The sequence below is a fragment of the Ornithorhynchus anatinus genome, chromosome 19, assembly GCF_004115215.2.
Source record: "Ornithorhynchus anatinus isolate Pmale09 chromosome 19, mOrnAna1.pri.v4, whole genome shotgun sequence".
Taxonomy (NCBI): domain Eukaryota; kingdom Metazoa; phylum Chordata; class Mammalia; order Monotremata; family Ornithorhynchidae; genus Ornithorhynchus; species Ornithorhynchus anatinus.
In genome coordinates this window covers 14009987-14037916 of record NC_041746.1, presented here as the reverse complement: position 1 = coordinate 14037916, position 27930 = coordinate 14009987, and the positions used below count along the sequence as shown (strand labels likewise).

The window sequence follows — 27930 nt, the reverse complement described above, 5'->3', positions numbered from 1 at the left end:
TCGGTGTGCGCGTGCGCCGGCGGGGTGGGAGGGGGCGGCGCGCGCGCCCCCTCGGTGTGCGCGTGCGCCGGCGGGGTGGGGGGGGGGCGGCGCGCGCGCCCCCTCGGTGTGCGCGTGCGCCGGCGGGGTGGGAGGGGGGGGCGGCGCGCGCGCCCCCTCGGTGTGCGCGTGCGCCAGCGGGGTGAGGGGGGGGCGGCGCGCGCCGTGGTCCGGCCGTCGTCCCCGCCATGTACCGCAGCCGCGGCCGTTCCCCCGCCTCGACCCACCGCCTGAAGGAGGGCGGCGGGTCCCGGTCGGCCCCCAGCCGCCCGCCCGGCCGCCGACCCCGCTCCCCGGCCGGGCCCCGCGCCCGCCGCGCCTCGCCGCCGCCTCCGCCGCCTCAGCCGCCTCCGCCGCCTCCGCCCCGCGCCTCCCGCCGCGGCTCCCCCTTCCCGCCCCGCAACCGCCGCCCCGACCCGCCCCTGCCGCCCGCCGCCTCCAGGCCCGCCGGCCGCGCCGGGACCCGCTCCGACTACGGACGCGCCGAACACGCCGGGGACGCCGGCGGACGGGTAACGCGCCTCTCCATCCTCCTCCTCCTCCTCCTCCCCACCACCAACGACCCTATTCCCTCATCATCGTCCTTCCTTCAGATCATCGTTTCTCAAGCGCCGGGGTGGGCGTAGGAGGTCATCGGGTGGTCCCCCGCTCACGGGCCTCATCCCCATTTGACAGATGAGGGCACCGAGGCCCTGTGACGGGACTTGCCCAAATAATCATAATTATGGTATTTAAGGGCCGACTATGGGCCAAGCACTGTTCTAAGCGCTGGGGGAGATACAGGGTCATCAGGTTGCCCCCCCCCCCCCCCGTGGGGCTCACGGTCTTCATCCCCATTTGACAGATGAGGTCACTGAGGCCCAGTGAAGTGACCTGCCCAAATAATCCTTATGGTGGTATTTGTTAAGCGCTGACTGTGTGCCAAGCACTGGTCTAAGCGCTGGGGGAGATACAGGGTCATCAGGTGTCCCCTCGTGGGGCTCACAGTCCTCATCCCCATTTGATAGATGAGCACACTGAGGCCCTGTGACAGGACTAGCCCAAATAATCATAAGTATGGTATTTAAGTGCTGACTATGGGCCAAGTACTGTTCTAAGCGCTGGGGGAGATAGAGGATCATCAGGTTGTCCCCTCGTAGGGCTCACGGTCCTCATCCCCATTTGACAGGTGAGGGCACTGAGGCCCAGAGAAGTGACTTGCCCAAATAATCATAATTGTGATATTTGTTAAGCGCTGACAGTGTGCCAAGCACTGGTCTAAGCACGGGGGTAGATAGAGGGTCATCAGATCGTCCCATGTGGGACTCACAGTCTTCATCCCCATTTTACAGATGAGGGCACTGAGGCCCAGAGAAGTGAAGTGACTTGCCCAGAGAATAATAATAATTGTGGTATTTGTTAAGCGCTATGTGCCAAGCACTGTTCTAAGCACGGGGGGGAGATAGAAGGTCATCGGGCTGGCCCACATGGGGCTCACCGTCTTCATCCCCATTTGACAGATGAGGGAATGGAGGCCCAGTGAAGTGACTTGCCCAAGGTCACACAGCTGACAAGTGGCAGAACGGGGATGAAAACCCATGACCTCTGACTCCCAGGCCGGGGCCCTTTCCACGGAGCCACAGTGCTTCTCGGTAATAATAATGATGACATTTCCACCCCAGTGCTTAGAACGGTGCCTCGCACATAGTAAGCCCTTAACACATGCCATAATTATCATTATAGAAAGCGCTTAATGCAGTGATTGCTACCCCACTGGCCTCACAACTTGCCTGATCCCGTTATTCTGGGGTGCCCATTTTTAGGTTATATTTATATTTAACTTTTTTTTTTTTTTTGAGGAGCAGCCCAGACCCATGGTAAGGGGCACAGGCCTGTGAGGCAGCGGACCCAGTAAGTGCTCAAAACGTACCACTGAATGAATCATAACGATGGTGGTGCTTGTTCATTCATTCATTCAGTCGTTTTTATTGAGCACTTACTGTGTGCAGAGCAGTGAACCCGGCTACTAGATCCGGCTCTGACCCTCCTCTGCTGGGTGATCTTGGGCAAGTCGCCTAACTTCTCAGTTTCCCCAGCTGTAGAAGGGAGATTCCATCAGTGGTGTTTATAAAATAATACTAAGTAGGGAATTAAGTGCTTACTATGTGCCAAGCACTGTTCTAAGCGCTGGGGTAGATAGAAGGTAATGGGGTTCTCCCATGTGGGGCTCACAGTCTTCATCCCCACTTTACAGATGAGGTCACGGAGGCACAGAGAAGTTCAAGTGGCTTGCCCAAGGTCACTCCGCAGACAGGTGGCAGAGCCGGGATTAGAACCCACGTCCTCTGACCCCCAAGCCCGTGGTCTTGAATGTTTACGGGCAAGGCACCGAACCGAGCACTTGGGAGAGTACAGTCTAACAATTGGGAGATGCGTTCCCTACCCACATGTACCCGGTTTCCCTCCTACTTGGGCTGTGACTCCCAAGTTCATCCCACTTGATTATCTCACCTCCGCCCCAGGGCTTAGTACAATGTTTGACTCCTGTGGTAGGTGCTTAAGGAGTATCCATATTGTTGTTATGTTTATGATTATCATTGTTTTCATTTTTATCCCAGGGAGGGTATGATTCTAGCCACAGAGGGGAATTGGGAAGATAAATGGCGCTGGCTCCTTAAGGAATTTACCAATTCAATCAGTGGTATACATGTGTCACCTGGTGTGCAGATCACTGTCCTAAGTGTTTGGGAGAGGAGAATACGATAGGGTTGGTAGTTGGTACACCCCATCGAGCCCATAAGGAGCTTACAGTCTGAAGAGGGATTCAGACATTAAAATAAATTGCAGGTAGGAGAAATGGCAGGGTATAAGGATATATATGAAAGTGCCGAGGGTGGGTGGACATCAGGTCCTTAAAGGGTACGGCTCCAATAGCTTGGGTGATGCAGAAGGGATAGTAAGAAGGGGAAAAGTGGGTTTAGTCAGGGAAGACCTTTTGAAGGAGATGTGATTTTAGCAAGGCTCTGAAGGTGGGGAAAGTGGGGCTCGGTCGGATATTCCTACCAATGTTATGTGGGCAAGGGGTTGGCGGGACAGTGTAGTTTGGGTTGGATTAAGAGATCAGCGAGATAAAGTAGGATGAGGGAGAGCTGTTTGAGTGCTTTAAAGCCGGTGGTAAAGAGTTTCTGTTTGATCCGGAGGTGGATGGGCCACCACTGGAGGATCTTGAGTGAGGAGACACGGGTTGAAAGTTCTTTTTGGAAAAATGATCCGGGCAGCAGAGTGAAGTGTGGACTCGAGAGGATCGAGACGGGAGGCAGGGAGGTCAACAAGGAAGCTGATGCAGTGGTCAAGGCAGGATATAGTGCTGGGATCTGCGCCGTGGCCGTTCGAATGGTTCGAGAGGAAAGGGCTGATTCTAGCAATGCCTTAATAAAAGAGGACCGTGCTGCTTCTGAGAAGGGGCGAGATCATTTGCCCTGCAGACTTTCCTCCAGCTCCAATCCTAGATGGAGCTTGCCTAGTTTGGGGTCATCTTGCTGCCGTATTACTGCATGTATTGGTCTCTGCTTGAACTCTGACCATTGACTGACCAGGGTGCTGCGGACATTGGTGACGCAGGAGTTGTGGAGGGAGAACTTGAGCAGAAGACTTCCTTTCAGACTCTTCCAGCTCTAGAATTGTTTGCCTCTCCTGTACGCCAACTTAACCATTTTAAACAGAACCACTTGAGAGGGTTTCAAAAACCAGACGTCTGACCCAGTTTAGGATTCTGTCATGTGAGTGAGTCTTGTGAGATAGGATATTTAATTGGGCAGGTTTGCTATTTGCCGTGAATAACCTTTAGGCCAGTTACTGTGTTCAGGTTGTAGAAATCGAGAAGCAAGGTAGGTTTGTATTGGTTTGGGGTTTTTCTGGTGGTTTTGTTATTTCATGGTACTCGTTAAGTGCTTACTCTGTGCCCGGCACTGTACTAAGCGCCAAGGAAGCAAAGTAATAGAGAGAATAGGGCACTTCACCCTGATTTTGAAGGGGCTTCCGGAGCAGCTGAAGTTGCGGGCTGCTACTTCTCACTTTTAGGATGGAGATGAGTGGACTGCGTTGAGATAGATTTGTGTCTCGGGTCATGTCCGGTTCTCACTTTCAAGCTCCTCTTTATCCCTGGCGGAAAGCACATCTTCATCTCCTGAGGAGTCTCTCCTCTCCCCACCCTATATCCTCAACCCCCTCGCACCCAAGCAGTTGGAAACTCACAATCCCCTGTAGTATTTCCCTACTTATATTTGCACTCTAATGCTTCCTCCTAGCTGTAATTTATTTTAGAGTCTGTTCCCCGGCCCCAATCCCCGCAGATTGTAAACTCCTTGAGGGTGGGACTCCTCTCTCCTAATTCTGTTGTCCTCTGCCAAGCGCTTAGTCCAGTGCTCTACGTAGAGTGAGCACTTAGTCACTCATTGATAGATTGATTCGACTCTCCTCGCTCTGCAGAGGCGCTCTCCGGGACTCCTCTCCGACTCTCCGTTGGACCAGAGCTTGCGAATCACTGTCGGCAATGAACGGTTCAGTGCCAGCTCGTCCAAGCGGCGACGGCTGAATGATCTGGAGAACCTGGGGGATCTGGACAGGTAGGTCTCTTCTCTGCCGGAGTCCCGCGGGAAGAAGTTTCGGGTTCGGAACGAGCCGAAACCTCTCCCCCCGTCATAAGCGCTCGGTCGGAAAGCAGAGCGGGGAAAACTGCACCCCGGCCCCGTGTCGAGGACGGAACGTGGCTTGGAGAAGGTCTTGGTGACAGTAAAAGCCATCAGACGGGAAGGGTTCTGACGAGGCTCCCTTTTGGCTAGTTGTCTGCATCCTCTAGACTCTAAGCTCGTTGTGGGCAGGGAAACACGTCTGCTAACTCGGTCATATTGTGCTCTCCCAAGCGCTTTGTACAATGCTCTGCACATAAGGTAGCACTCAAAACACACCGTTGACGATGATGATCCACCCCTAGAGGTTGTCAAGGAGGGAAAAAAAACGCAAAAAACTTTAAACTCTAGGAGGACTTGGGAGAGGAAAATGCAGTCGGAAGTCAGTAGCTCTTAACATATTCAAAAATGTATCGATTTCTGCCAGCTGGGATAACATCCAGCTGGACGCCGTGTTTTAACGAAATGACCAGTTACTCGAACCAACACCAGCTCTGCTGACTAGCGCTACAAAAGCCTGTAGTAGCCTAGCAAAACTGGGCACCTGGTCGGGTTCAGTGGTCCGAATTTTCAACCTTGATTCCTCCTGATGTGAATAGTCAGCTTTTCTACCTGGCCAGGTTTGGCCCTCACACTCCAGAAGCCAGGCTCTGCCTCTTCCCGTCTGTTTAGACCGTCCTCCGCCTGCCGCCGCTCAGGCTCCGGATGGATCCCAAACCCTCCGAGGACCGAGACGGGGTGTGTGTTGTACCCAGCGGGGGGAGGCTTTGCAAATGTTTAACCACAATGAGCAGCCTGAGAGCATGTGCTCGCTGACTGAGCCCATGCCTGTGCAGTGGTGCCCGGAACGTGGGTGGGCGGGTGGTGGGTGGGGAAGATGGGCAGGAAACCTGCAAAGAGCCAGAGCTAGCTTAAAGGGTTAAGAGCAGGCAGCCGGTAACCGGGTCCCATTAAGGTCTTCGGCGGGTTTGACACGGCTGGGTTCACCCACTCACTGGTCACCCAAGGTGTGGGGGTCCCACTGGGCCTGGGTGTGACTTTGTCTTCCCTCCCCCACTGCCAAGACGAAAACACCCCAGAACTTCCTCCTGCTTTCCAGAGCGTGAGAAGCCCCACCGGAGCTGTGTGTCCTCACATGCCATGTTAGCCCCTATGCCTATTTTTAACAAAAAAGTGAAAAGACCTCTGAGGTTGGTAACTCAGCCACCTGCGCCTCCAGAAACAATCTGCTTTGGGCTGAGATGAGAATTAAGCCCAAGAAATGACTCATGGCTCCCGGGCACCTCTCCTCATTCCTAGCAAGGTGGATTTTTTATTTTTTATTTTTTTAAATGGTACTTGTTCTGGCTCTTACTGCCTGCCACTGGAGTAGATACAAGACAGTCAGGTTAGATACAGTCGCTGTCCCACAAGGGGCTCACAGTCCAAGTAGAAGGGAGAACAGGTGTTGGATTCCCATCTTCCCGATGAGGTAATGAGACAGAGAGAAGTGAAGTGATTTGCCCTAGGTCATAGAGCGGACAAGCGGCAGAGCCTGGATTAGTACCTAGATCCTCTGATTCCCACGCCCGGGCTCTTTTTCCACTAGGCCACGCTGCTTCTCAGGCTGTGAGTTTTGGTTTTAGTTGTCACTTTCTCCTGAGTTCAGGCAGCTGGGCCAGGAGTGACTGGGGAACAGTGTTCAGCCAGTGAGACAAGACAAACTGCCACTGGCCTGGGGGTGTAGGCGGCTCTTACTTTCTGCTAGGACTTGCCAGTAGCCCGTCTGATATTTCTTTCCCTCATGGCGAGCCTGCTGGCTTTCTCCCAGGCCAGAGTGGGCAGTGGCAGTCGAGATGATTCCTTTGGTGGTGTGTCAGGGCCCTGGGCTTCAGAATGGCTGAAGGGGAAAGTGTGTGAAATTCTTGATTTATGAAGCCTGGGAACGTAGGGCTGAAAGGGAATCTGGGAGTTGATTTGTAATTATCCGTCGTCTCAAGCTGGAGTGGGGCATTGGGCCTGCACATTGTTTTTGGCTTTTTCTGAGTTCAGTCCCACCAGCCCTTCATTCTGATTTGGGTTGAAGGTGATAAACTCATATTTTGTGTGTGCGTGTGTGTATTCGGGTTTTTTATTGCTTTGTTGTTATTTTTCTGGAAGAAAGGAGGCATTTAGGGGATAGGGCTTGTCAGAGTCCCATGAATTGGTGATACGGATTTACAGCGCCTTGAGGTTTGGTGCTTCAGTTGCAGTAATCATCAAAGTCAGGAGATTCCTTTGGGGAGATTTCAAAAGACCCGCCTGAGAGTCAGAACCCTGCTTCCAAGAGCCCGTAGGCCCAAGCAGTCCCCAGAGCCAGTGTCCTGCGGAAAGCACTTCTCTCATCTTCCTCGTGTTGTTGGGGATCGAACTTGGTTAGCTGGACTGCCCAGGCATTTAAACTGGATTGTCTCGTGTAGTCCATTCAGTTTTTACAGTTCGTGGCCCCAGCCCGGGGTCTGAAAGCAGAAGCTGGGGGACCATTAGGATTTGTGTGAATAGAATACGATAGTCCAACTCTGTTCCATCAGAGCATCTGACCGCCCCCACCCCCAACCATTGTTGGGGAAGCGGGATCGGTGAGCCTCTGAGAAATGGGATTCATTCCAATCTTTCTTCACATCACTCCCCCATAGTGGGTGGAAACAGCTGTCCGGCTGGTTTGGCCCTGGTGAAAGCCAAGTGCCCCCCGTATAGACCCTTAGCAGTCAATGCCAACAGCGGTTTCTTCGGGCCAGGTGGTGAGCTGAAGTGATGTGTCTGCTGAGGGCTCTCTAGTTGGAACTTGTTACTGCTGCTCATCGCTCAACTGGAAATCCCACATAGGAAGCTCCTGGGAGAAGGTAGAGTTTGGAGCAGCATGGCCTACAGGAAAGTCAGAATTCCTGGGACCTAATCCCGGCTCTGCCACTTGTCTGGCAAGTCACTTTACTTCTCCGGGCCTCAGTTACCCCATCTGTAAAATGAGGATTAAAGCTGTGAACCCCGTGTGGGGCACGGACAGTGTCCAACCTGATGATCTTGTATCTACCTCAGCGCTTAGTACAGTGCCTGGCACATACTGAGTGCTTGACAGATACCCTTAAAAAAAAAGTTCAGTTTTATTGTACTGGTCGGAATGCAGTTGGTGCTAGAGTTTCTCAGTTGAATCTTCTGAACTCGGTGGCTTATGGATTGTACAAATGTTGGCTTTATGAATCGAGGCTAGGTTGAAAAGATAAACAGTTTGTCTAATGGAACAGAATTGGCCCTACACTTGTCAGAGGTAGTCGAAATGCATTTGCTCCGTGAATGAACATTCTGATTATTTGCTGCAGCCTTGGCTGTGATTCATGCAAATCATAGTAACCCCAAGCGCCGACATTTGTCTAGCATCATTGACCTTCCGTTATATTTTTATCGTGCTTAGCTTCTACATCCACCTGACCCATCTCTGCTCTCTGAGGGTGCGCTCCATGACCAAGCACAGTTTAGAGATTGTTATCACCATTACTTTGTGGGTATTTGATGATGGAGTCGCCTGTCGAGAAGGGTAGGGTGAGGCTCGGTCCAGAGGTTTCAGAACCGGGAACTGCACTAAGGAGTTGATTATGGCGAGAGCGGTTTGCCTAGAGTCACTCCCGTTCTCTCGTCCCAGCTAGTGGTGCTCTTGCTGGGGCCCGGCGGGCAGTGAGTGGGTTGGTGGACAGGGTGGAGTCCATCACACAGGGCACGCCCGGGTTTAGCAGAGACTATTTACAAAAGTGACCGCAACCTAACTCCAACACTGGATTCTGGATTGGCTTGGTGGCTCCCTGTGCTCTTCTTCCCCACTCAAGCGGATTTCCGCTGGAGCCGTCCACCTCTCAGAGTGCCCTGGTGATTCTTCAGCCAGAAACCTTTCCCGCTGATGGCCCAACCCTCCAGAGGCATCCACCCTCTTGCAGAGATGGGATTAGAACCCAGGCCTCACGATTCCCAGAGCCGTGCTCTCTCCCCTGGATCCCACAGCGGGGCTGTCAAGTGCTAAGTTTGCACAAAGTGCAAAGGAGGATGGGTTCAAGGATGATCATCGAAGCACTGTTCCCTGTCCACAGTGGGGGCAAGAAGGGGAAAGGATGAAAGACCGACTGTCACGAAGAAGAGTATCTCAATTTAAAAAAAAACAACCCTGCTAAGTAAATGAAACAGTAATTAAAGTTGTGGCACAGTAGTTAAAGCAAGTCTTCAGGGGTCTCACCATTCTAGTAGGGCCACCCCTAGATCAACAGCCCCAACCTCCTCAGCATGATCACAGGTAGGGAAGTAGCTGTAGCTCCGACTTCTTTCTTGTTCCGCTGCTTTCGAAAGGCAGCCCTCCCCCGGCTTTGGTGCTGTGGTGATGGTGGTGGCGGAGGAGGAGCCCAGGGCAGCGTAGGGGCTGCTCCAGCTTCTGCCTGAACAGGTGAGATGTGGTTTTCGTACACCACATAGTGTTCACTCTTAGATCACAATGTATCTTTTAGCTCTGATTTTGAAAAATGCAATTTGTGTGTATATATAGAGAGAAAGAGAAAGAGAGATGCTTATAAATATATAGATATGTCACTCACATTCACCCACTCACTCACACTTTATATAGCCTATCTCTAGGGCTGCCCTGATTCTTCCTTTCCACCCAGATTGTACTACAAGGTTCCATGACAGCAAGTAACGGGTTTGTCCAGAACATCCCCGGGGTGTTTTCAGACACTTGCTGAGCTCTTCCACTAACACCAGTCAAGGATTTGCCTGTCCAGCCGTGATATGACTGTTTCCCACCCCCACCCTCTCCCGCCCCCTCAGAGTTCTTCCCCAGAGACATCCAACTGAACCAAAATTGCAGTTTATCGGGCACTTGAGAGTTGACTTTTCCGTAAAAGGCCCTGTTGCTTTTGGAAGGCGTTTTTACTATTTCCTTCCCAGACCCAGTTCCTCTCTACAGAGAGGAAGATACATTTTCTCCTTGAAGTTCGTTCTCTCTAAAGCGGTCTGGAACTGGCACCTAGTCTGCCTGGATTGAGCTAGTCAAAGAGGGGTGGAATAAATGACTAATTAAAACCTAAATTCTACTAATTATGTCCTTTCTCCCTGGGATTTGAGAGAAAAGAAAGCATTTTTTGTGAGCCAAGATTTTGAAATATGTGGTTGGGGAGGGTCCCTACAGGCTCCTACCCCACTCTCCTACCTATCCTCCTGCAAGACACGATAGAGCTCCGCATGGGCCCGGATTTGGGAGCCCTGCCTGTCTGTCGGTTTCCCCGACAGCGCTGCTGGACGACCAGACTCTTGGGCCAGGGTGGGGAGAGATTTCTTGGCTCCCCTCTCGTGCCAGCTCTGGAACCCTCCCATGTGTACTCCAGCCTGTTGAGACTGTAGTGCTGTGGGAATCGTTGTCGGTGCACCATTGTGCCCCACGGGTGGGCAAAGATCCAGTGCCGAGCTCCCAGGAGGACACCTGAGATGGGAGCGGAGCACAGGCCACCTCCCGGGCTGTGGCCCGGGCGGCCTTTCCTCTCTGGCCCGCAGGTAGCAGTCCGGCCCAGGCCCCGAACACCGTCCAGCCTGGGAGCTGGCTGGCAGATCTGGGCTGCTTTTAGAACCCCATGGAACTGCTAGTCCCCCTCCCTGTGCACTGCAGAGACTCGTGGGATAATACTGACCATCTGAGGAATGATCCCAGTTGGGGAATTAAGGCTTCGGGTCTTTGCCGTAGCCTCACGAGGGATTTCCGTTCAGGTCCCGATGGTCACTTCAGGGTCAGCCAGGAATCAGGGACAAAGCAGAAGGCTCTGGGTTCCAGTTTCACCGAGAAGGTGAGAGGCTGCAGGCTCCGTAGCTTACGGTCAGCTCAACGGGGAGGGTGTGGGTTACTTGGATGAGCCCCCTTTATTCATCACCCCGTCCTCAGCCCTGCAACACTGTCCACAGTCCATGTCCATAATAAAGGAATTTAAATTAATATCCATCTCCCCCTCGAGACAGTAAGCTTGTCTTGGGCAGGGAACAATGCCTGCCAACTCTGTTCTATCAAACTCTCCCAAGAGCTTGGTACAGTGCTCTGCACACAGTAAGCACTCGATAAATACCATTGATTGGTTGGTTGGTTGATTGATTGATGGTGTAAGTGGTAATCCCCAGCACCCTCCGGGACTGGTGCACCCTTGGATAGGGGTGCCGAAACTTGGAGACCTAGCTGCCGTCTCCTCAACATTCCTTTACACATTCCCTCTCTCTCCTGACCCCAGATGGGTTTGGCAGATCCCGGGGATCGGTTCCGCTTCTGCAGCCAGAGCACGGCAGAGAGCTTCTGGTCCAAAATGTCGATTTGTGTACCCCGCAGACCCCAGGGGCAGCTTCTCGGCTCTCTCGTCTCAGCGGGGGGGAAAAGCCGGCACCAAAACCGAGGCCGTAGAGATGCCGGCAGTGCTCCGCTGAGCACCAGGAGGGGCTGAGGCCGCCCGCGGGGAACCTTGGGGGAGGGAGGAAGGAGCGTAGATGTCCACGGACCCACGGTCTCCAGCGACTTACCAGTGGGACCCCCGCCGTGCTCTTTCTACGTTACCTTCTGTCCTCGGTGCTCCTCCCCTGCCCCGGGTCCCAGGAACTTCCGCCGACGGCCAGTTCCGGCCCCGTTTCCGTGGAGTCGGATGAGCCCGGTGACACCCGTATCTCTTTCCTCAGGGATGGCCTGGCCGACGGCCCCATCTTCACCCGGGGCCTCGAGCGCTACCCCTCCCGTGAGGAGCGGTCCCATAGCCCCTACCCTGGGCGGCACAATGAGGACTACCGCATGGGGGATCCCTACCCGCCCCGGGGCGACTATTTCGGCCGCAGCGAGGAGTTGTCCCGGGGCTCCGATCGGGATGGGGACAGGCTCAAAAAGGGCTCCTATCCTATGCGGGCCGAGGACCGGGGCCGGGAGGTTAAACGGCCCCGTTACGACGATGGCGAGAAGCTCCCCGGCCTCGGGGGGGACCACCCCAGCTTCGGCTCGGGCACACGGAACTACCGGCGCCGCAGCCGCAGCCCCAGCCCCCGCTTCCTGGACCCTGAATTCCGGGAGCTCGACCTCGCCAGGAGAAAGCGCGAAGAAGAAGAGCGGACCCGGAGCCTGGGCCCCCCAGAGCTGGTGGGGGTGGACAGCAGCGGCGGCAGCTGTGCCATCCCGGGGCTGACGGGGGTGCCGCCGGGCTCAGAGGCAGGCTATCCTCTGCACCGGCCCGATGAGGTGCCTGCGATGCCCAAGAAGTCGATCCTGAAGAAGCGGTTGGACGTGGACGTGGAACCGCCCCTGCAGGTCTGAGCCAAATTTCTTTTTCCCCTTTTTCTCGGGCCCTGCCGTTCCCCGGGCTCGGGGCGCTCCTCTCTAAGGCCAGTACCCCAAGGCATAGCCCCCTAGGAGCCGAAGCAGTGACTGGCTAGTCTCATTCACTGGCTTCTGGTCGTCCCACGGGACTCCAGCCGGAGAGAGCTCCTGTCCAGTCCGCTGGGGACCCGTGGAGCAGGGAGGCCCACAGAGGGAAGGGCTGGACCCCGGGGCTCGGTAGGTCTTCAGGATCTCCGGCCACTTAGTAACGTCGCTGTGGACCGGCAGCCAGGGGTGAAACCTCAAAGATCTTGCTGCCTTCACCGACCTTTGCAGATTTTTAAAAAATCAAAAAACAACTCATTAAAAGCTTAATTCTTCATACATTTTTATTAAGTACTTACCGCAATATCTTGAGCTTATGACCATTCTTCAGGATTAGCCTTATCGTGGTAAAAGGTATTTCCATAGAGATGGGGCGATGTCCCCAAAAGGGACCACTTAGCTAAATCTCTGAACCCCAGCAGCCAAAGGCTCAGAGCTGACTCAGACTATATTTGCCAGATAGCAAATACCACAGCTGTTATTTTTAAGTGCTTACTGTATGCTAACAACTGTGCCAAGCACTTGGGTAATGGCAATCCAGTGAGATAGAACACAGTCCCTGTCCCATATGGGGCTCACGGGCTAAGGGGGAGGGAGAACGGGTATTGAATCCCCATTTTACCGAGGAGAAAGCAGACCCAGAAAAGTTAAGTGATTTCCCCAAGGCCGCCCAACAGGCAGGTGGCGGGGCCGGGATTAGAGCCCGGGTCTCCAGGCCTCGTGCTCGCTCCCCTAGGCCATTCTGCTCCACTCACCTTGAAAAGTCGCTGCCCCCAAAATGTGGCGGTGTCCCCAATATTGACTGCTAAGTCAAATCTCAGAGCTTTAACAGACAGAGCTGTCTTGGCCACATTTGGGAGTGAAGCTGAAGGGTCATTATTTAGGAGTAATTGACCAACCTCCCACTTGATTCAGAGCCTTATTAGGTGCCGTTAAGGGAGGCCGCCTGTCCTCGGCACGGGTTGCTGAGGGCCCAGGCCTTGCTGCTCTCTGGGTCGTCGGAGGCCCTTCCCAGGACCGTCCACATGACTTCCTGTGGGCCGGAAGCTGGAAGGGAACTCTTTGAGGAGGCCCAGGTAACCCAATCAGGGTAGACCCCTGAGCAAAGACTCGGTGAGAAGCCCTTGCCTCAGCCCAGACCTCACCTGAGAAAACGGCCTCTGACCAGTCGGTGAGGACAGGTGCGGGTCCGGAAGCTGAGAGGCGACCCCGGCCCAACCATCGGCAGTCAGTCACCACGGTCGTCAGCGGGGGCTGGTAGTCAGCGGGGTCCGAGCCCCGGCGCGGTGAGGTTAAAGGGGAGAGGCTTCCCTAGGGACAGGGGAGGGCTGAGGCTGTAAGCCCCACATCAGGCAGGGACTGAGCCCATCCTGGTTCCCATCTCAGTACGGCGCTTGGCACATAGTAAGCTCTTCAGAAGCACCCCTGTCACCCTTCTGCTGGGTGGGGGCGGGGGCGCGGTGTGATGAAGTGGAGTGGCGGGGGTGGCCCGAGGCTCAACAGCGTGGTGTCTGTTTTGCAGCTCGAGAGCTTTTCCGGTGGCGGCGGCAGCACCACTTCCTCCAGCCAGGACCTCCCTCTCCTCTCGGGCCACCCATCCCTGCCCCCGAGCAGCACCAGCACCTATACCACCCCCTTCAGCGCGGAGGTTGAGAACTTCCTGAAACGATTCAATAAGGGGGCCGTGGCCGAGACCGCACCCAAGGACCCCCCCGCCAACCTCTACAAGTGGGGCCCCTTCCAAGGACTGCCGAAGGGCAGCGGCCCCCTCGAAGAGAAGTCGGAGAGCTTCCTGACTCCCAAGGAGAAGGCCGAAGTGAAGTCGGAGCCGGCCGAGAGAGGCACGGACTTCCTGTTGCCCCACGAGCGGGCCAGCCAGGACGGCAGCGGCTTCTCCCGCATCCTGGGCCTGCTGGCGGACTCGGCCGGCGCCCAGGAAAAGAGGCGCCGCAGCTTTCCCAACATCGAGGACGAGGAGAAGTTCCTCTATGGGGACGAGGAAGAAGACGACGCGAAGCCGGAATCCACTCTGGGCTCCAAGTCCTCGGGGGACCCCGGGGGTGAAGCCCTCCGGAGGAAAGCCACTCCCCCTCCCCCCTTGACCCCGGCGGCAAAGGTCGAGACCCCGGACGACACGGCCGTGGAGTACGCCAAGATCCACGATCTGCTCAAGACCATCGGGCTGGACATCGGGGTGGCGGAGATCGGCAAGCTGGCGGTGCGCACCCAGGAACGGCTGCACGGCAAGAAACCGTTTTCCCGCTCCCCAGACCGGCGCTCCTCGACGGACTCCCGCGGGCTCGAGAGCAGGGAGGCGCGCCGGGCCGACCCCCGCTCCCCCGAGGCGATCCACCCACGTCCCGCTTCCCCCGCCGACCCGTTCCTGATGGCCCGGGACAGTCCCCCGTACCTCCAGCCTGACCGCTCCAAGAGCCAGGGCCTCGGGCCGGATGTGGCCGTCGGCGGCGCCCACCAGCCCGCCGGAGCCCCGTGCCTGGTCCCCTCCGTCCCCACTGCCCCCGTGAGGCTGCCCCCTGCCACCTCTGCCGTCGCCCAGTTCCAGCTTCCCGCCTACTCCCAATTCTCCACAGGGCAGATCGCCCCCGCCTACCAGGCCCCGGCCATAGTCCCCTCCACCTTTGACGCCTACAGACACTATATGGCCTACGCCACCACGGGCTGGTCCGTCTACCCCTCTGCTCAGCAGCCAAGCCACAGCCTTCCCAACCCCCACCGGCTCCTCCCCATCGCCATGCAGGGCACCTCCAGCCGCCCCAACCTTCGAATGATCCCCACCGTGGCCTCCAGTGAGCCCAAGCGGGACGAGTCCCTCCTGATGCCAATCCCCACGCTTCCGGCTGTATCCAAGATGCCTATCCCTCCACTCATGAAGTTCAACCAATCTTCAGGGAAGTTCAGCACAGAGAAGATCTCCGAGGAGAAGAACCGGGCCGCTCAGAAGCAGAAGGTGAGTGGCCACCTGGCTCTGGCCACCGCCAGGCCAGGGACCAAGAGGCGCTCCTTCTGGGCTCGTCTTTCAGGGAACGGGGAAAAAGCACGGAGGGGACGGGGGTGAGGACGGTGGCCCCTCCGTAGGAGGGCTGCTGATCCCGGACCGGCTGTCACTTCTCCTCCCCCACCTCCTGATGCCCAAGGCTCATCTTGCCCTCCTCTCCTCTCCCCTCTTCTCTCTGTCTTTCAGGACAGGGCCCCTGGGTGAATCAGAGAGAGCAAGGAGTGCAAGGCTGCCTTCTACCAGCTATAGGGCCTTCAGACAGACTGACTTTTTGTTCCCAAGGAAGTCTTTTTTGGAAGGCAGAGAGGGAGAGGCAGAAACAAAGACAGACGTGTGTGTGTGTGTGTGTGTGAGAGAGAGAGAGAGAGACAGACAGACAGACAGACATGTGGGGGCATGTGATGTTCCATGAGCAGCCGGAACCCGTGAAATGAGTCCCAGGCCTTTCTGCCACTCCCTGGGGAGTAACCTGCCTTGGACAGATCGTGCCAGGCAGGGAAGGGAGACTGTCCTTTGGGTTTCCTTGCCCAGAGCACAGGGCCAGAAACAGCTCAGAAGTGGGACCAGTGGATCAGCCATCCCCTCCAGGGCCCCAGAGCACCTCCCAAGGTAGCTGTAGCTGAGAGGCCAGTCTGGAGGCCCGGGAAAGCAGGATGGCCAGGAGGCAGGAACGGTGGCAACATGAGCCTGTCTTGCCCAGCACTCCCCTCAGTTGGAAAAACCAGGCTGGAGACCCTGTAGTCAGGCACGGCTGTCTCTGCCCTCAGAGCATACCGGGCCAGGGCAGGCGGGGCAAGTTGTCCATGGGTTTGGGGTTGGTCACCGAAGAGAACGTCATGCCCTTCTTGGCCTTTCAGGTCATAGAAGAGCGGGAGAAGCTGAAGACGGAGCGGGAAGCCAGGCAGAAGAAGATGCACTATCTTCGAACAGAACTGGACCGACTTCGGAAGCAGCAAGGTATGTCGTCGTTCTCCCCCGCCTCCAGCCTTTCTTTATTGTTTACGGTATTCAGCGCTTACTTTGGGTCAGGTACCGTTCTAAGTGCTGGCGTAGTTACAGGCTGGTTGGATGCAGCCCAGGTCCCCCACAGAGCTCATAGTTTTAATCCCCATTTTACAAATGAGGTAACTGAGGTATGGAGAAGTGAAGTAACTTGCCCAGGGTCACTCAGTAGACAAGTGGCAGAGCCAGTATTAGAACCCAGGTCCTTCTGACTTCCAGGTCCGTGCACAATCCACCAGGCCATGCTGCTTCTCCGCATGCCTTTCCCACACACTCCCTCCCTGTTATTCCTTGGGAGAGAGCTTTGGCTCCCAGACAGATCTAGCAAGTGGGCCTGGGAAACAAGGGCACAGAATACTCTTCTGCCCATCTGCGAGCCACTTTCATGCCTAGCCCCACTCCCTCCCATGACGAGAGAGAGAGCAGTGCCCCAGAGACTACAGCAGGGATGGAAGGCCACTGCCCGCCACTACCCTGGCCGAGGCCTGACCCTATGTTCGGGCGTCTAAAGGCCGCCCTCGCCAACATTTATAATAATAATAATAGTATTAATTATGGTACTTGTTAAGTGCTTACTATGTGCCAAGCACCATTCTAAGCACTGGGGTAGGTACGAGTCAGGTTGGACAGAGTCCGAGTCCCACATGAGACGTACAGCGTCAATCCCCATTCTACAGATGAGATAGCTGAGGCCCAGAGAAGTGAAGTGACTTGCCCAAGGTTATACAGCAGATGTGTGGCAGAGCCGGGATCAGAGCCCAGGTCCTTCAGACTCCCAAGCCCAGGCTCTACCCAGTGAGCCAGGCTGCCGGGGGCAAGGAGCTGGAGACCAAAAAGAGCCGTGGGGTCGGAGTAGACAGGCAAGGGAGTGGGTGGAGGGGAGCGAGCGGGGTTGCTGGGGAGATTGTTAATGAGAATCAGAAGCAGGATGGCCTCTCGGACCTCCCCCGCCTCCAGGCCAGATTGTCGTAGCTCAGGAAGACCTCTCAACGACCCCACCGGGTCATCGGGCAAATGTAGGTTCACTTGGCTCCAACAACCTACCACGGTCTTGACTTTTCTCCTTCCTCCCCGCTCTCCCTCCGCCCCATCCCTCGCCGCCGGCCGGCCCTTCAGGCGAGATGCTTCGCAAGAAACGCCGTGAGAAGGACGGCCATAAAGACCCGCTGCTGGTGGAGGTGAGCCGGCTGCAGGACAACATCCAGAAGGACATCTCGGAGCTGCGGCGTGAGTCGGAGGCGGCGGAGAAGAAGCAGTCCGAGCTGGACAAAGTGGCCCAGATCCTGGGCATCAATGTCTTCGACAAACCCCGCAGGGCCTCTGCGGACAGCAAAGAGGCAGCCGAGAAATCTGGCAAAGTGAAGAGTCCCGAAACCCTGCCCTCTGCCAACAAGGTAAAGTCCGGGCCTGGGCCGCCGGTCGGGAGCGAAGGGCCTGGCCGGGGTTCGGCCCGGCGTACCCTCCCCGGGGCTGGCTGGACAAGGCTGGCCCGCTCCCCTGTCTTGTTTCCAGAAGCCAGGAGCCAACTCCAAGCTGTCCGCGGAGAGAGGGCCGGCCACGCTGAAAAGAGGTCCCGCCAATTAGGGAAAATTGTAGTCCTGCCCTGTGACTGTCCTCCGTGCCTGAGTTATAATTTCCTGAGATGTGGTGCTGGGAGGGATGTGAGGAGCTGTTGAACCAGTGTGCTTGGCTGTTGGGGGCCGGGGGAGGAGTGGTGGGGAGTCAGAGTTCTGCCCCAGTCAGGGGTGGGGTGTTAAGTGTTCCTGGTGGGCCCCAGGGGCAAATTGGTCTTCTAGAGTTGGGCTTTCTCCTCTCCCAAGTAATTCTCAAGGTTGTTGTCTTCACCCCGGAGTGGGGCTGCTCTTGAAGGTCAAAGTGGCATTGGGCAGCTCAGGCCAGTTGCGAGCTCCAAGTCGTTTTCTGGCCCGGGCGTGGCTGGACCCGGCCGCCTCCCGGGGGCTGTTCTGGAGTTGCTGGCTATCCCTGGTTCTTGGGTCAGTTTGAGGAAGAGAAACCACGATGCTTCATAGCGTCAGTCTTATCCAGACCGCCCTGCTGCCGACTTGTTTGGGCCTGGTACCTAGAGGCTCCTCTGGCCACCGGAGATGTATGGGCTAGAATTACCCTGACCCATCCACCTCTCTACCCCAGAGGAAGGAGATTCTCCCATTGCCTCTGGCTACAGCCTCATCCACCTGCCCTCGGTCGCTCTTCTTTGTCCATCCAACTCCCTTCTCCAGATGAACGTTCACCTTCAACCTCCCACCCCATCCATTGGATGTACTTCAGGCTCTTCCGATTCCTCCGTTTCTCTAGTCTGTAGGTTGTTCTAAAATAGAATACAGCTGTGGCTTGGGTCTGAGGTCTGATTTTAACCCAGATCAGCTCCTGCATATTGGCTACTTTATTTGATTTATGCCGGTTGCTGGCACTGTGCCATTCCCCCCACCCCTTAAGAGCCCCTTCACGTTCCTTTCTCGGCCGCATTCACTACAGGGATTCGATGCCCATGGGGAGAGGATGCGATATCAGTAGTAGCTATCGAGCTCCTGCTTCTGTGAAGAGCGCAATACTAGCTCTTCGGGAAAATTAAGAAATAAAAGATGCCCTCTTCACCCTCATTTCCCCTACTCCCTCTCCTTCCTCCGTCATGAGGGTTTGGTTCTGTACCTTTTATTCACCCCATCCTCCGCCCTTCAACTTTTACATACGTATCTTTAATTCAAGTCCGTCTTCCTCTCTAGACTGTAAGCTCCCTGTGGTCAGGGAACACGTCAACCAAGTCCGTTGCCCTCTCCCGTTCACTTAGTTCAGTGCTCCGCGCACGGCGAGCGCTCGGCAAATACGACAGACCGAGGTACCTATCAGGGAGCTGAAAGGCTAACGGATTCTATGGGATCTCGTTCTCGGGATGGGGACGGCGTCCCTGGATTCTCTGGGCTTTCCAAGTTTAGGCTCCTGCAGAGTCCGGTGAGGAGGCTTGACTCCTCCCTCCCCCTTCTATTCTCCTGTAGGAGCCAAAGGCCAATAATGAAAAGCCCCGGCCGAAGAGCCCCAAGCCCCCGGAGCCTCCCGCCCAGCCCAGCCCCAAGCCTCCTGTTCAGTCAGCCACCATCTACGAGTATTATGATGCTGGGAATCACTGGTGTAAAGATTGCAACACCATCTGTGGCACCATGTTTGACTTCTTCACTCACATGCACAACAAAAAGCACAGACAGGTAGGTGTCCCGGCCTCCCCTCTCCAGCTTCCCCGGCTCCCACAGCCCCCTTCCGGGGCACAGAAACCATCTCGAAAGCGAGCAAAGTGTTCTCCCGGGGGCAGGAGCCCCCGAGAGCCTCAAGCTGAAGAACCAAGCCATTCCATCCGAGGAGAGGCCGGATCCCCGTGACCAGTGTAAGTGGGGCTTTTGTCTTTTTTTTTTTTTTGTCTTTTTTAACATCAAGAACCAGCTTTGAGTTGAATTTTGTTGCACCACTTGTCACCTTTACTAATGTGATGTTTTACCTTTTTCACAGGTGGTTTCCATTTAAACATTTGGCGGGGGAGACAGAGGGATGGGGTGGGAGGGTTGGTGGGTGCCCTGGCCTCGAGTCTTAACATGGCGGGGGAGACAAAGAGAGAGAGAAAGAGGAGAGATGTGTCCTTGAGTTGTCAGTGTGTGAGCGCCTCTGCCTCTTGCAAATAGACCCTGGACCCCTACAGCAGACCTTGGGCTTCGAAGATGCAGAACGAGGCCAAACCGGACCCCGAAAAACGGGCCGATAAGATAACCGTCCCTGCCAAAGGTAAGGGCCATCTCGGCTGCCTGTTGTAATACTCCCCCCTGGGGTGGGAAGGCCTCACTTAGATTCCAGCAGGCAGGGTGAGCGGCAGCACTAACCACCCATTCCTGAAGGACTTACAGCCGCCTGAGGGAGGCTAGGAGGAGGAGGAGGAGGAGTCAGCCTTGAGGCCTAAGGAAAGCAGGGCCCGGGCATCTGGGTAATTGCCATCCGTAGTGTGACCAGCTAGTGGAAAGTCATACGATTTTGTCATTCAGGACACCTAAGCCAAAGTCAGGCACGCATATATTTATATATGGTCTTTTGCTCTCCAGAGCGCCTCTCTGGGCACAGCGGCCCCCAACCACCCACAGCTAACCGAGGGAGGTCGGGTGAGCACCTGCCCCAAACTCAGCATGGCTGCAGTGGCGCCCCAGGAGGCCGGCATTAGGGAAGGCTTAGAAGATGTGCTCCAGCAACCTCAGATGCTTTTCTGTCTAGCCTCCCGTAGTCCTCCAGAGGAATGGGCGGTTTCCACTCTCTCTCCTCACCCCCAACCGGAGTTCCCCACTGGGTCACGAAGAGCCCGGACTGGCTAGAGTCTGTCCTCCCCCTAATGATGACCAGAACCTCTCCGAGGGGTTTCTAAACTCTCCCGTGTCCTTAGGGAATAGACTTGATCTGGGTGGGCAGCAGGGTCCCAGACCCTCCAGAGACCTGTTGGGATTTGTGGGGTGAAGAGCAGAGGTGGGCTAATTCCCCTTTTAGCATTTCCTACCACCAAAGGCCAGCAGCTCCAAGGAGGTCCGATGGATGTGGGATCCTAGAGAAGAGCCCTGCGGGCTCCATGACCTGGTGGAAAGAGCAGGGAAGACTTAGATGCTAGAGCCACCTTTGACCCTGCTTCTGGGCCGAAGAACCTCAGCCTGGCTTGTCCTTCCAGGCCTCATTTTCTGTAATTCAGATGGGAATGGGTTTACACCTGCTCTTCTCTGCCCTCTCCCTTTCCCCCGCATCAGTCCTCCTCCCCCACAAGAGTGTTGGGAGAATAAATGAGATCACTGATGTGAAACTGCTCTGAATTCTTCAGGGAGGGCTGGAGATGATTGTCATGTGCCGGTCTTTTGATCCGAAGGGCTTGTCCAGAGTGAATGATCTGATGTTGCCCGATTGAAGTTTTACTGCATTTAGCTCAAGGACACCTGTGGTGCTGCTTAGCCAGTGCTTTGTGTGAGAAGAGATTCTGGAGAAAGTGGCAACAGAGAAAGTGGGTGTAGCCCAGGCCAAACACAGTTACTTTCTGAGAACTTGGGAGGAGCCACATAGTTGAGCAAATAACATTTGAGCCAGTTGTCACAGAAGCAAGTTCTGGGAACTGCCAGAGGAAAGGCGTGTGTCAGGGGGTGAGGCACTTAAAAAGGCGTGGGTATGGATGAGGTCGGCACATCTTGGGCGAGAGGTCCAGCAAGGGATTGAAGTTGCTCTGCCGGCCACTCTAGCGAAGCCTCAGCTTGAAGGCAACAGTCCCTTCCATTGCTCTGGGCCCAGAGGGCATTACGAGGTAGCCTTTGCCGTACTTTGACAGGTCCAGGCCGAGGGGAGGTCAGTGGCTCTGTGGTCTTATAGCAATGGAAAGTAGATAAGAGGGTTATCCGACTGGCTGGTGTTCCAGAGAACCGGGATGAGACAGAGCAGAAGGGTGAGGTGCCAACTTTGTGGTGAAGGAAGGGAGGAATGGACCATCAACTGCATCCCCGGCACAATTAATCCATCCCTTGGTGGTATTTATCGAGTGCTTACTGTGTGCAGAGCACCGTTCTAAACACTTGGGAGAGTAGAAGACTCGGTAGACCCGGTCCCTGGTCCTCGACCTGATAAAGGGGCATTTTATTGACTGCTGCTGGTGGGCATGTGGGCTTGTCTCTCTGACCTTGGTCTTCTGGCCATTTCAGGCTCGGAGTTTCTGGTTCCCATCACTGGATATTACTGTCAGCTCTGTGAGGAGTTTTTTGGGGATCAGATTTCAGGAGAGCAACATGTCAAGTGCCACCTGCACAATGAAAAGTACAAGGTGGGTTCACGCAGTAACTTGTTGTGGGTGCCCTATCCTCAGCTCTACCCCGTGTCACAGGACGTTTCCAGGGACAGCTGCCCTCTTCCTTTAGTCATTCTATCCCATCCACAGTTCCTGCAGGGCGAAGAGGGCTGCCAACCCTCTTCCGTCCAAATCCTTCTGGGATTCTAAGACTGTTTGGAAAAAATCAGGTCCTTGGGAGGGTTTCCTCAACTCTGGAGAGGCTGGATGCAGTTTATGCTTTCCTTGCGGAAGATCTTTAATATCTGCTCACTTCCAACACTGCCCTTTCCTGCCCTGCCAAAAAAAAAATAATAATGATGATCTGCCTAGTCACAGGGCCAAGTTTCTTTTTTCATTTTCGTTGCATGCCCCCCGCCCCCACCATTGAATTTTTAACCCCGAGCCCGTGCCTCTTTTCTCCCCAGAAATATGTGGATGAAAACCCTCTATATGAAGCACGGCGAAACCTAGATCGCCAGGCGGGGCTGGCCGTGGTCTTGGAGACAGAGCGCCGGAGGCAGAACGAGCTGAAGCGCAAGCTGAGTGAGAAGCCACAGCAGCAGGAAGAGAGGAAGGAAGAGAAGGACCCAAATGAGGTTAATTCCCCGCACGAGATGGAGACGAAGACGAAGGAGACCACTGAAGCCAAGGAAGGCCCAAAGGGCCTCGAGGAGCTGGGAGAGCAGGCCTGCGAAGCCAAGAGCTCGCCAGAGAAGGTGGAGATCCGGAGGAAGATGGGCATCAAACTCCGGGATGGGAAAAAGGAGCTATCTTCCATCTTTGGGAAGTTCACGTGGAAAAAGCAGGAGAGGGGAGAGGAGGAGAAGGCCCCGGGGGCCACCCCGAGCCCCACCAAGGAAGAGGTGGGTGACGGTGGTAAGGACAAGGAGGATGGCAAAATCCAGGCTGGGAAGGTGAAGCCCATTGAGATCAAGTTGTCTGGGAAAACCGTCATCCCTCACACCAGTCCATGGACACCCGTCACGGCCTCGTCCACCCAGGCCAAGATCCGCCCCAACCTGCCCATCCCCACCATGGTGCTGCGCAAGTCCGGCTTGGCGACCGTCAGCAAGCCGGCCCCGCTCAACACCTTCCTCTCTATCAAGTCCTCTGGGACCACGGCCAAGCCCCTGCCGGTGGTGAAAGAGTCCGCCGCCGACGTCCTCCTGCCTCCAGACATCATCTCCAAAGCATTTGGAGGCGAAGAGGTGATCCTAAAAGGGTCCCCCGAGGAGGCGAAGAAGGCCGAGAAGAGCGAGCCCTCCCCTTACCTGGAACAGCTGCCTCCGCCTCCGCCCCCACCTCCCCCGCCCCCGCCCTTCGGCACCGCTCAGCCGGTCTCCGTCCAGTCCCCTCCGCGGCCAACCGCCACCTCGGTGCTCAGCAAGCCCACTCCTTGCCTGCCCTCCACGCCAACGTCCAGCACCCCGGGGCCCGACACGGCGCCCCCACCGAGCTTGCCAGCTACCGTTCTGCCTCCTTTGCAGCCGGCCCCCATCCCTTCCGACGACGTGGCCCCAGGGGTGAGCGAGAGTGACCGGGACCAGTCCCTGCTGTCGATACTGGTGCGGCCTCCGCCGCCTCTCTCGAGGGTGTTCAGCGACCAGGCTAAGAAGGTGGAAAAACGGAACTCGTGCCTGGCCGCTGCCAACGCCAAGGATCTCTATGATATCTTCTATAGCAGCAGTGGGAAAGGGGCCCCCGAGAGCAAGCTGGGCCCCGTGACCCTGGCCAACGGGGACGGTGCCTTCCCCGGCAAAGCGGAGAGCTCCGAGGCGCTTCCAGGTTCCTCTCCAAGAGGGGGCTTCCTGGCCCAGGGCTCCCCCTCAGCTACCCCTTCCTCAGATAGTGACCCCGACTTTAAGCCAGAGTCTGGCACGGCGATTGGCGGGCCTCTGAGAAAGGGGATGGGCTTCGGGCACAGGCCTGGGCGGAGAAAGTTGGATGGGGACCGTGGCTGCTGGTCGGCCCACACCGGGACCGACATCCTGGCCGCTTCCGCCTCGGGTATCCAGGGCGGTACCCAGGAGATGGTAGCTCCGGAGGCAGCCGCTTGGGCCCTGGAGCCTTTTGAGCCTTCTGAGTGGGAAACCCACCAAGAGGGAGGTCCCAAGGAGGATACGGGCCTCAGCTCGGGGGAGCCTCGCCCTCCTGGCACAGAGGGGCCAGGTCCTCAGCCAGTGGCTGCCCCCAGCCTGACCCCCGAGCACCGGCGACGGGGAGAACCGGCGGAGCTCACTTTAGATGAGGGCCGAGCCCGGGGGAGCCAAGGGCCTCAGTTAGCCAAGGGGCGGGGCCAGAGGAAGGAAGGGGCGGCCTCTGAGCCGCTGCCAGGGGGAGAAGGGGAGATCCAGGAGGGAATGGAGGTGGAGGCTTCCGGAATTCCATTATCCCTAGCCCGGAATGGCCTCCCTAGGGTGGAGGGTTCTAACTGGAGCCACAGGGGCACTCAGGCAGGGGAGGGAACCGTGAATCCAGGGGAGCTGCCCACAGATGACCCAGCCAGGGAGCAGACCGAGCCATTGGCCACCCCCGGCCCCAAGAAGGAAGCTCCAGTCAAGGTGGGGACCGAGGCCCATTTTGAGGGCGCGTGTATCTCCGAGGAAAGAACAGGCAACCCACCTCCTTCGGCAGCCGGCCCGGGGCTTCAGCGTCCTCAAAGAGCTGGTGGCCAGGCTCCGACCCCGGGGTCGACTGTCCAGTGCCTGCTGGGCTCAAGCCCTGGTCCAGCGTCCAGTGGCCCTAAGGAGCAGGACGTGGAGGGGAGAGAGGAGTTTTTATCTCTTGAGCCAGGCCTGCTGAGAGGCCCCAAGCGCAGAGGCCCCAAGCCTAAGAGAGGAAGAGGCAGGTGGGGTAGGAATGCAGGGGTCCATAGGTCAGAGGCCCCGGGGGACTCCAGCAGGGAGCAGGAGGACTGGGAGGTCTCAGAGGGACGAGAACCAGAAGCCTCGGGGTTGTCCGATCACCCAAGGTTAGAGTCCCTACCTGGGGTAGAAGTGGAGTCCTCAGAGGGGCTGCTGGGGCTGGCTCCGAAGCTCCCTAATGCTAACTTGGGAGCCCCAACCAAGCGCCCGAACGGGCTGCCCGGAGAGGCAGGGCAACCTCCCACGGGATGGGATCCTCCCACAGCCGATGACACAGACACTCCCGTTGCCTCCTTGGACTTTGCATTTGAAACGCCTCACACCCTGGCGCTGGATTTAGGGCCGGTGGCCGGCCCCGGCTCCCCAAAGCTCAGAGCCGGGCAGACGACCGCCTCCGGGGCCTTGAAAACCAAACTGGAGTTGGAACACGTGCACTTTGGTCTAGGGTACTTGGAGCTGGGGCACAAAGACTTGGGGCTCCCTGCAGGAGGAATACCAGCTACGGAAACAGAAGGCACTGCCAGGTCAGGCACCGTGGAGTTGTCGGGATTAGAGTCCAGCGCGCCGAGCTCCCCTGGGCTGGCACCATCCGTCAGCCAGCCGGAGCCCATCGGCTCGGTCCGGCGGACTTCCGAGGTCCAAGAAGAGAAGCCGACTCCCTTCCTGGCTCAGCCGGAGAACTCACCTGAAGGCGGCCGGCTGGAGCCCCGAGCTCCGTCGTCCTCCGCAGAGGCCGCCCTGCATCTCGGCAAGGTCAAAGAAGGCACGGTGAGCCCTGCCAACCTGCCAACAGCGAGCCTCCCGAGAGAGGAGAGGAGGATGAGAGATGAAGCTGGCAAGGGCTCTTGGGAAATGTCGGGGCAGGCGGAGTGCCCAGGCAACACCACCCAAAGCCAAATAGAGCCCAGTGATCGTGTTTGAAGGGAAATAGGGCCCAGGGCTATTTATAGATGAGTCATATTGGCTTCTGGAGCCCTGGGCCACAGAGGTTCCCCAAGTTTGGGGCTGTCCTTCGGGGTGCACTGGGCATCCTACTGTGAATACTGGCCAAGTCCCGCAAACCCCTCACCCTTTCTGTGTGTGCCTGTTGTAAGCAAGTTGTTTCCCCTCCTCCCTCCCGTGAACTTTTTCTTTTTTTTGCCAATTTCTTTTCTCAAATTTTGCCATTAAAATCAGATATCTCTCTGGTTCATCCCTGGCGTGTGTCTGGTTGTATTTTGGTTTGGACTCCCAGGTTCAGGGGATGGAGGCCGATGGAGACATTGGGCTTCTCGACCCTCCTCCGGTCACATCAGAGACCACTGTCGTCTGGTCGGTTGGCACCAGCTGCATCGTTGGAGTTAACTTCCACGTGAGGTCGTCTCCCGCAGACAGATCGAAAGGGTCGTTGATTGAATGCTCTGCATGAATGAAAGGGACTTTTACTGTGTTGACATTGTTTTGAAATGCATTGTGATTCTTTGCCTCTTGGTTTGTAATCTCCCTCCTCCTTCCCTGCCTCTTCCCCCGCCCCTCCACAACAATCCCCTCGTATGAACCGGCCTGTGTGGTGCGGCGAGGCAGAAAGACGGATGGATGGAAGTAAACCCAGCCAAATCCCTTTCGGAAGAGACAAGCAATCGGTAAGGCTGAGGCCCAGCACCAGGCCCAGACACTTTTGAGGTCACTTATATGATTTTAAATGGCCTTTTGGTTTATCGTATTGCGATCCAGTAACTCTCTGTGTTAAATCGTTTAGCAGCTGCCCCCCGCACCGAAGGAATCGAAGAACTGAACCTGGTCTTCAGAGAGGACCCGGCCCCGGTTCCACGGACCCCTCCCTCTTCCACCCCCCAACCCCCTGCCCCCGACTCCCTGTCCCACTAACCGGCCCCGCCTTCCCTGCCTGCAACTAACCACTGCCGGGGCCCTCGGGTGTTCCCACTGTAGTGTGGTGTTTTCGGTTGTTCATTTTGTTCAGAAATTAAAGCATTTTTGTCTTGCTTGGATGTGTCCCCTTTTTTTTTTAAAAAAAAAAAATGTAACATCACATCGAATAAAGATGTTGTTTTCGTGGTTTCTTCTGGACTGTTGCTGCTTTGAAACCCAACTCATTTTTGAGCCCAAAGGAAAGGAAACACCGTGGAACATCAGGCCTCGGTGGCTCACCTGGCTCCCGGGACCCAAAGGGGCCGTCCCTCCCTTTGCCCTCTCTGGGGAAAGGGTGCAGCCCCAGTCCCCAGTCTCGTGCCAAGCCTCCGGCTGCCCAGCTACTGCCGCGGGACAGCCTGAGGGATTATACTCCAGATGCCAGGTTTTAGCAGCTGTACTGCCCCTGGACCCCTGCCCATCTCAAGGCCTCCAGGGGACTGGTGCCAACTCAGCTCAGGAGAGAAGGTCAGGGGCCCCCCTGGAGCCATGAGGTAGTGCACTAGGATGGGCAGAGGAAGGGTTCTTCATGGGATCTGCACCTTTTCCCCTGCTGTGCAGAGGGCAGCAGCTCCACCTGCTCTTTCCCTGAGGGGCTGGAGCAGGGCCAGAAGAAATCTTGCTGAGGTGTGGAATTGAACCCAGGTCTCCGGGGGGACCTCTGTTCTTCCCAAAGTTGGCATCCCTCATCTTTACCAAATATCACCAACAGACTGTCGGCTGAAGAGCACTGGAATATGGTTTAGGCCCCAGAGCTTTCCATAGCCTACCTCTCTGCTGCAAAATAAATACCTTTGTCTCCGAAGGCTAAAGGCCCTTTGGCAAGTCCGAGAGTATGACTTTTGCAGGAAATCGGGATGAACCTTTGCCACCAGCCCGAGACTGCCACCGCGGAGCTCGGTCCTGCGCCTTTTGGGTTAGGAACAGTCCCCAGGATCTGAAGTGCCCACACTGTAGCAGAGTGTGTGGATTCTGTTCCCTATAGCATTCACAAACCTCGGAGCCGAGCGGGAATAAGGACCCCCGTTTACCCGGATGCTAGCCCATTTTCCTCTCCCGCCGAGGCCCCCATCGGAAAAGCTGGATTCAGGATCCTCAGACTGGACCGGACCCTGATCTGGAAGGGAAAGGGAGACTTAGGGCCTACCTTTCTGTGAGCCGCA

The 27930-nt window shown here is 56.4% G+C and overlaps 1 protein-coding gene across 2 annotated transcripts; it reads left to right on the top strand.

The window, feature by feature from the left end:
- Positions 1 to 185: 185 nt before the first annotated feature.
- ZNF318 (zinc finger protein 318) lies at positions 186 to 26914 on the top strand. 2 transcript variants are annotated; one of them, XM_029047455.2, is made up of 11 exons: positions 186 to 551; positions 4507 to 4643; positions 11406 to 12021; positions 13658 to 15103; positions 16009 to 16108; positions 17270 to 17547; positions 19168 to 19374; positions 19843 to 19942; positions 21871 to 21989; positions 22421 to 26481; positions 26601 to 26914. In XM_029047455.2, the coding sequence occupies exons 1-10, from the start codon at positions 228 to 230 to the stop codon at positions 25778 to 25780; spliced, it is 6687 nt and encodes a 2228-aa protein (XP_028903288.1). In that variant the 5' UTR covers positions 186 to 227; the 3' UTR covers positions 25781 to 26481; positions 26601 to 26914. The 2 variants fall into 2 exon arrangements, with proteins under 2 accessions (XP_028903288.1, XP_028903287.1); XM_029047454.2 differs by having other exon boundaries at positions 26598 to 26914.
- Positions 26915 to 27930: the final 1016 nt, after the last annotated feature.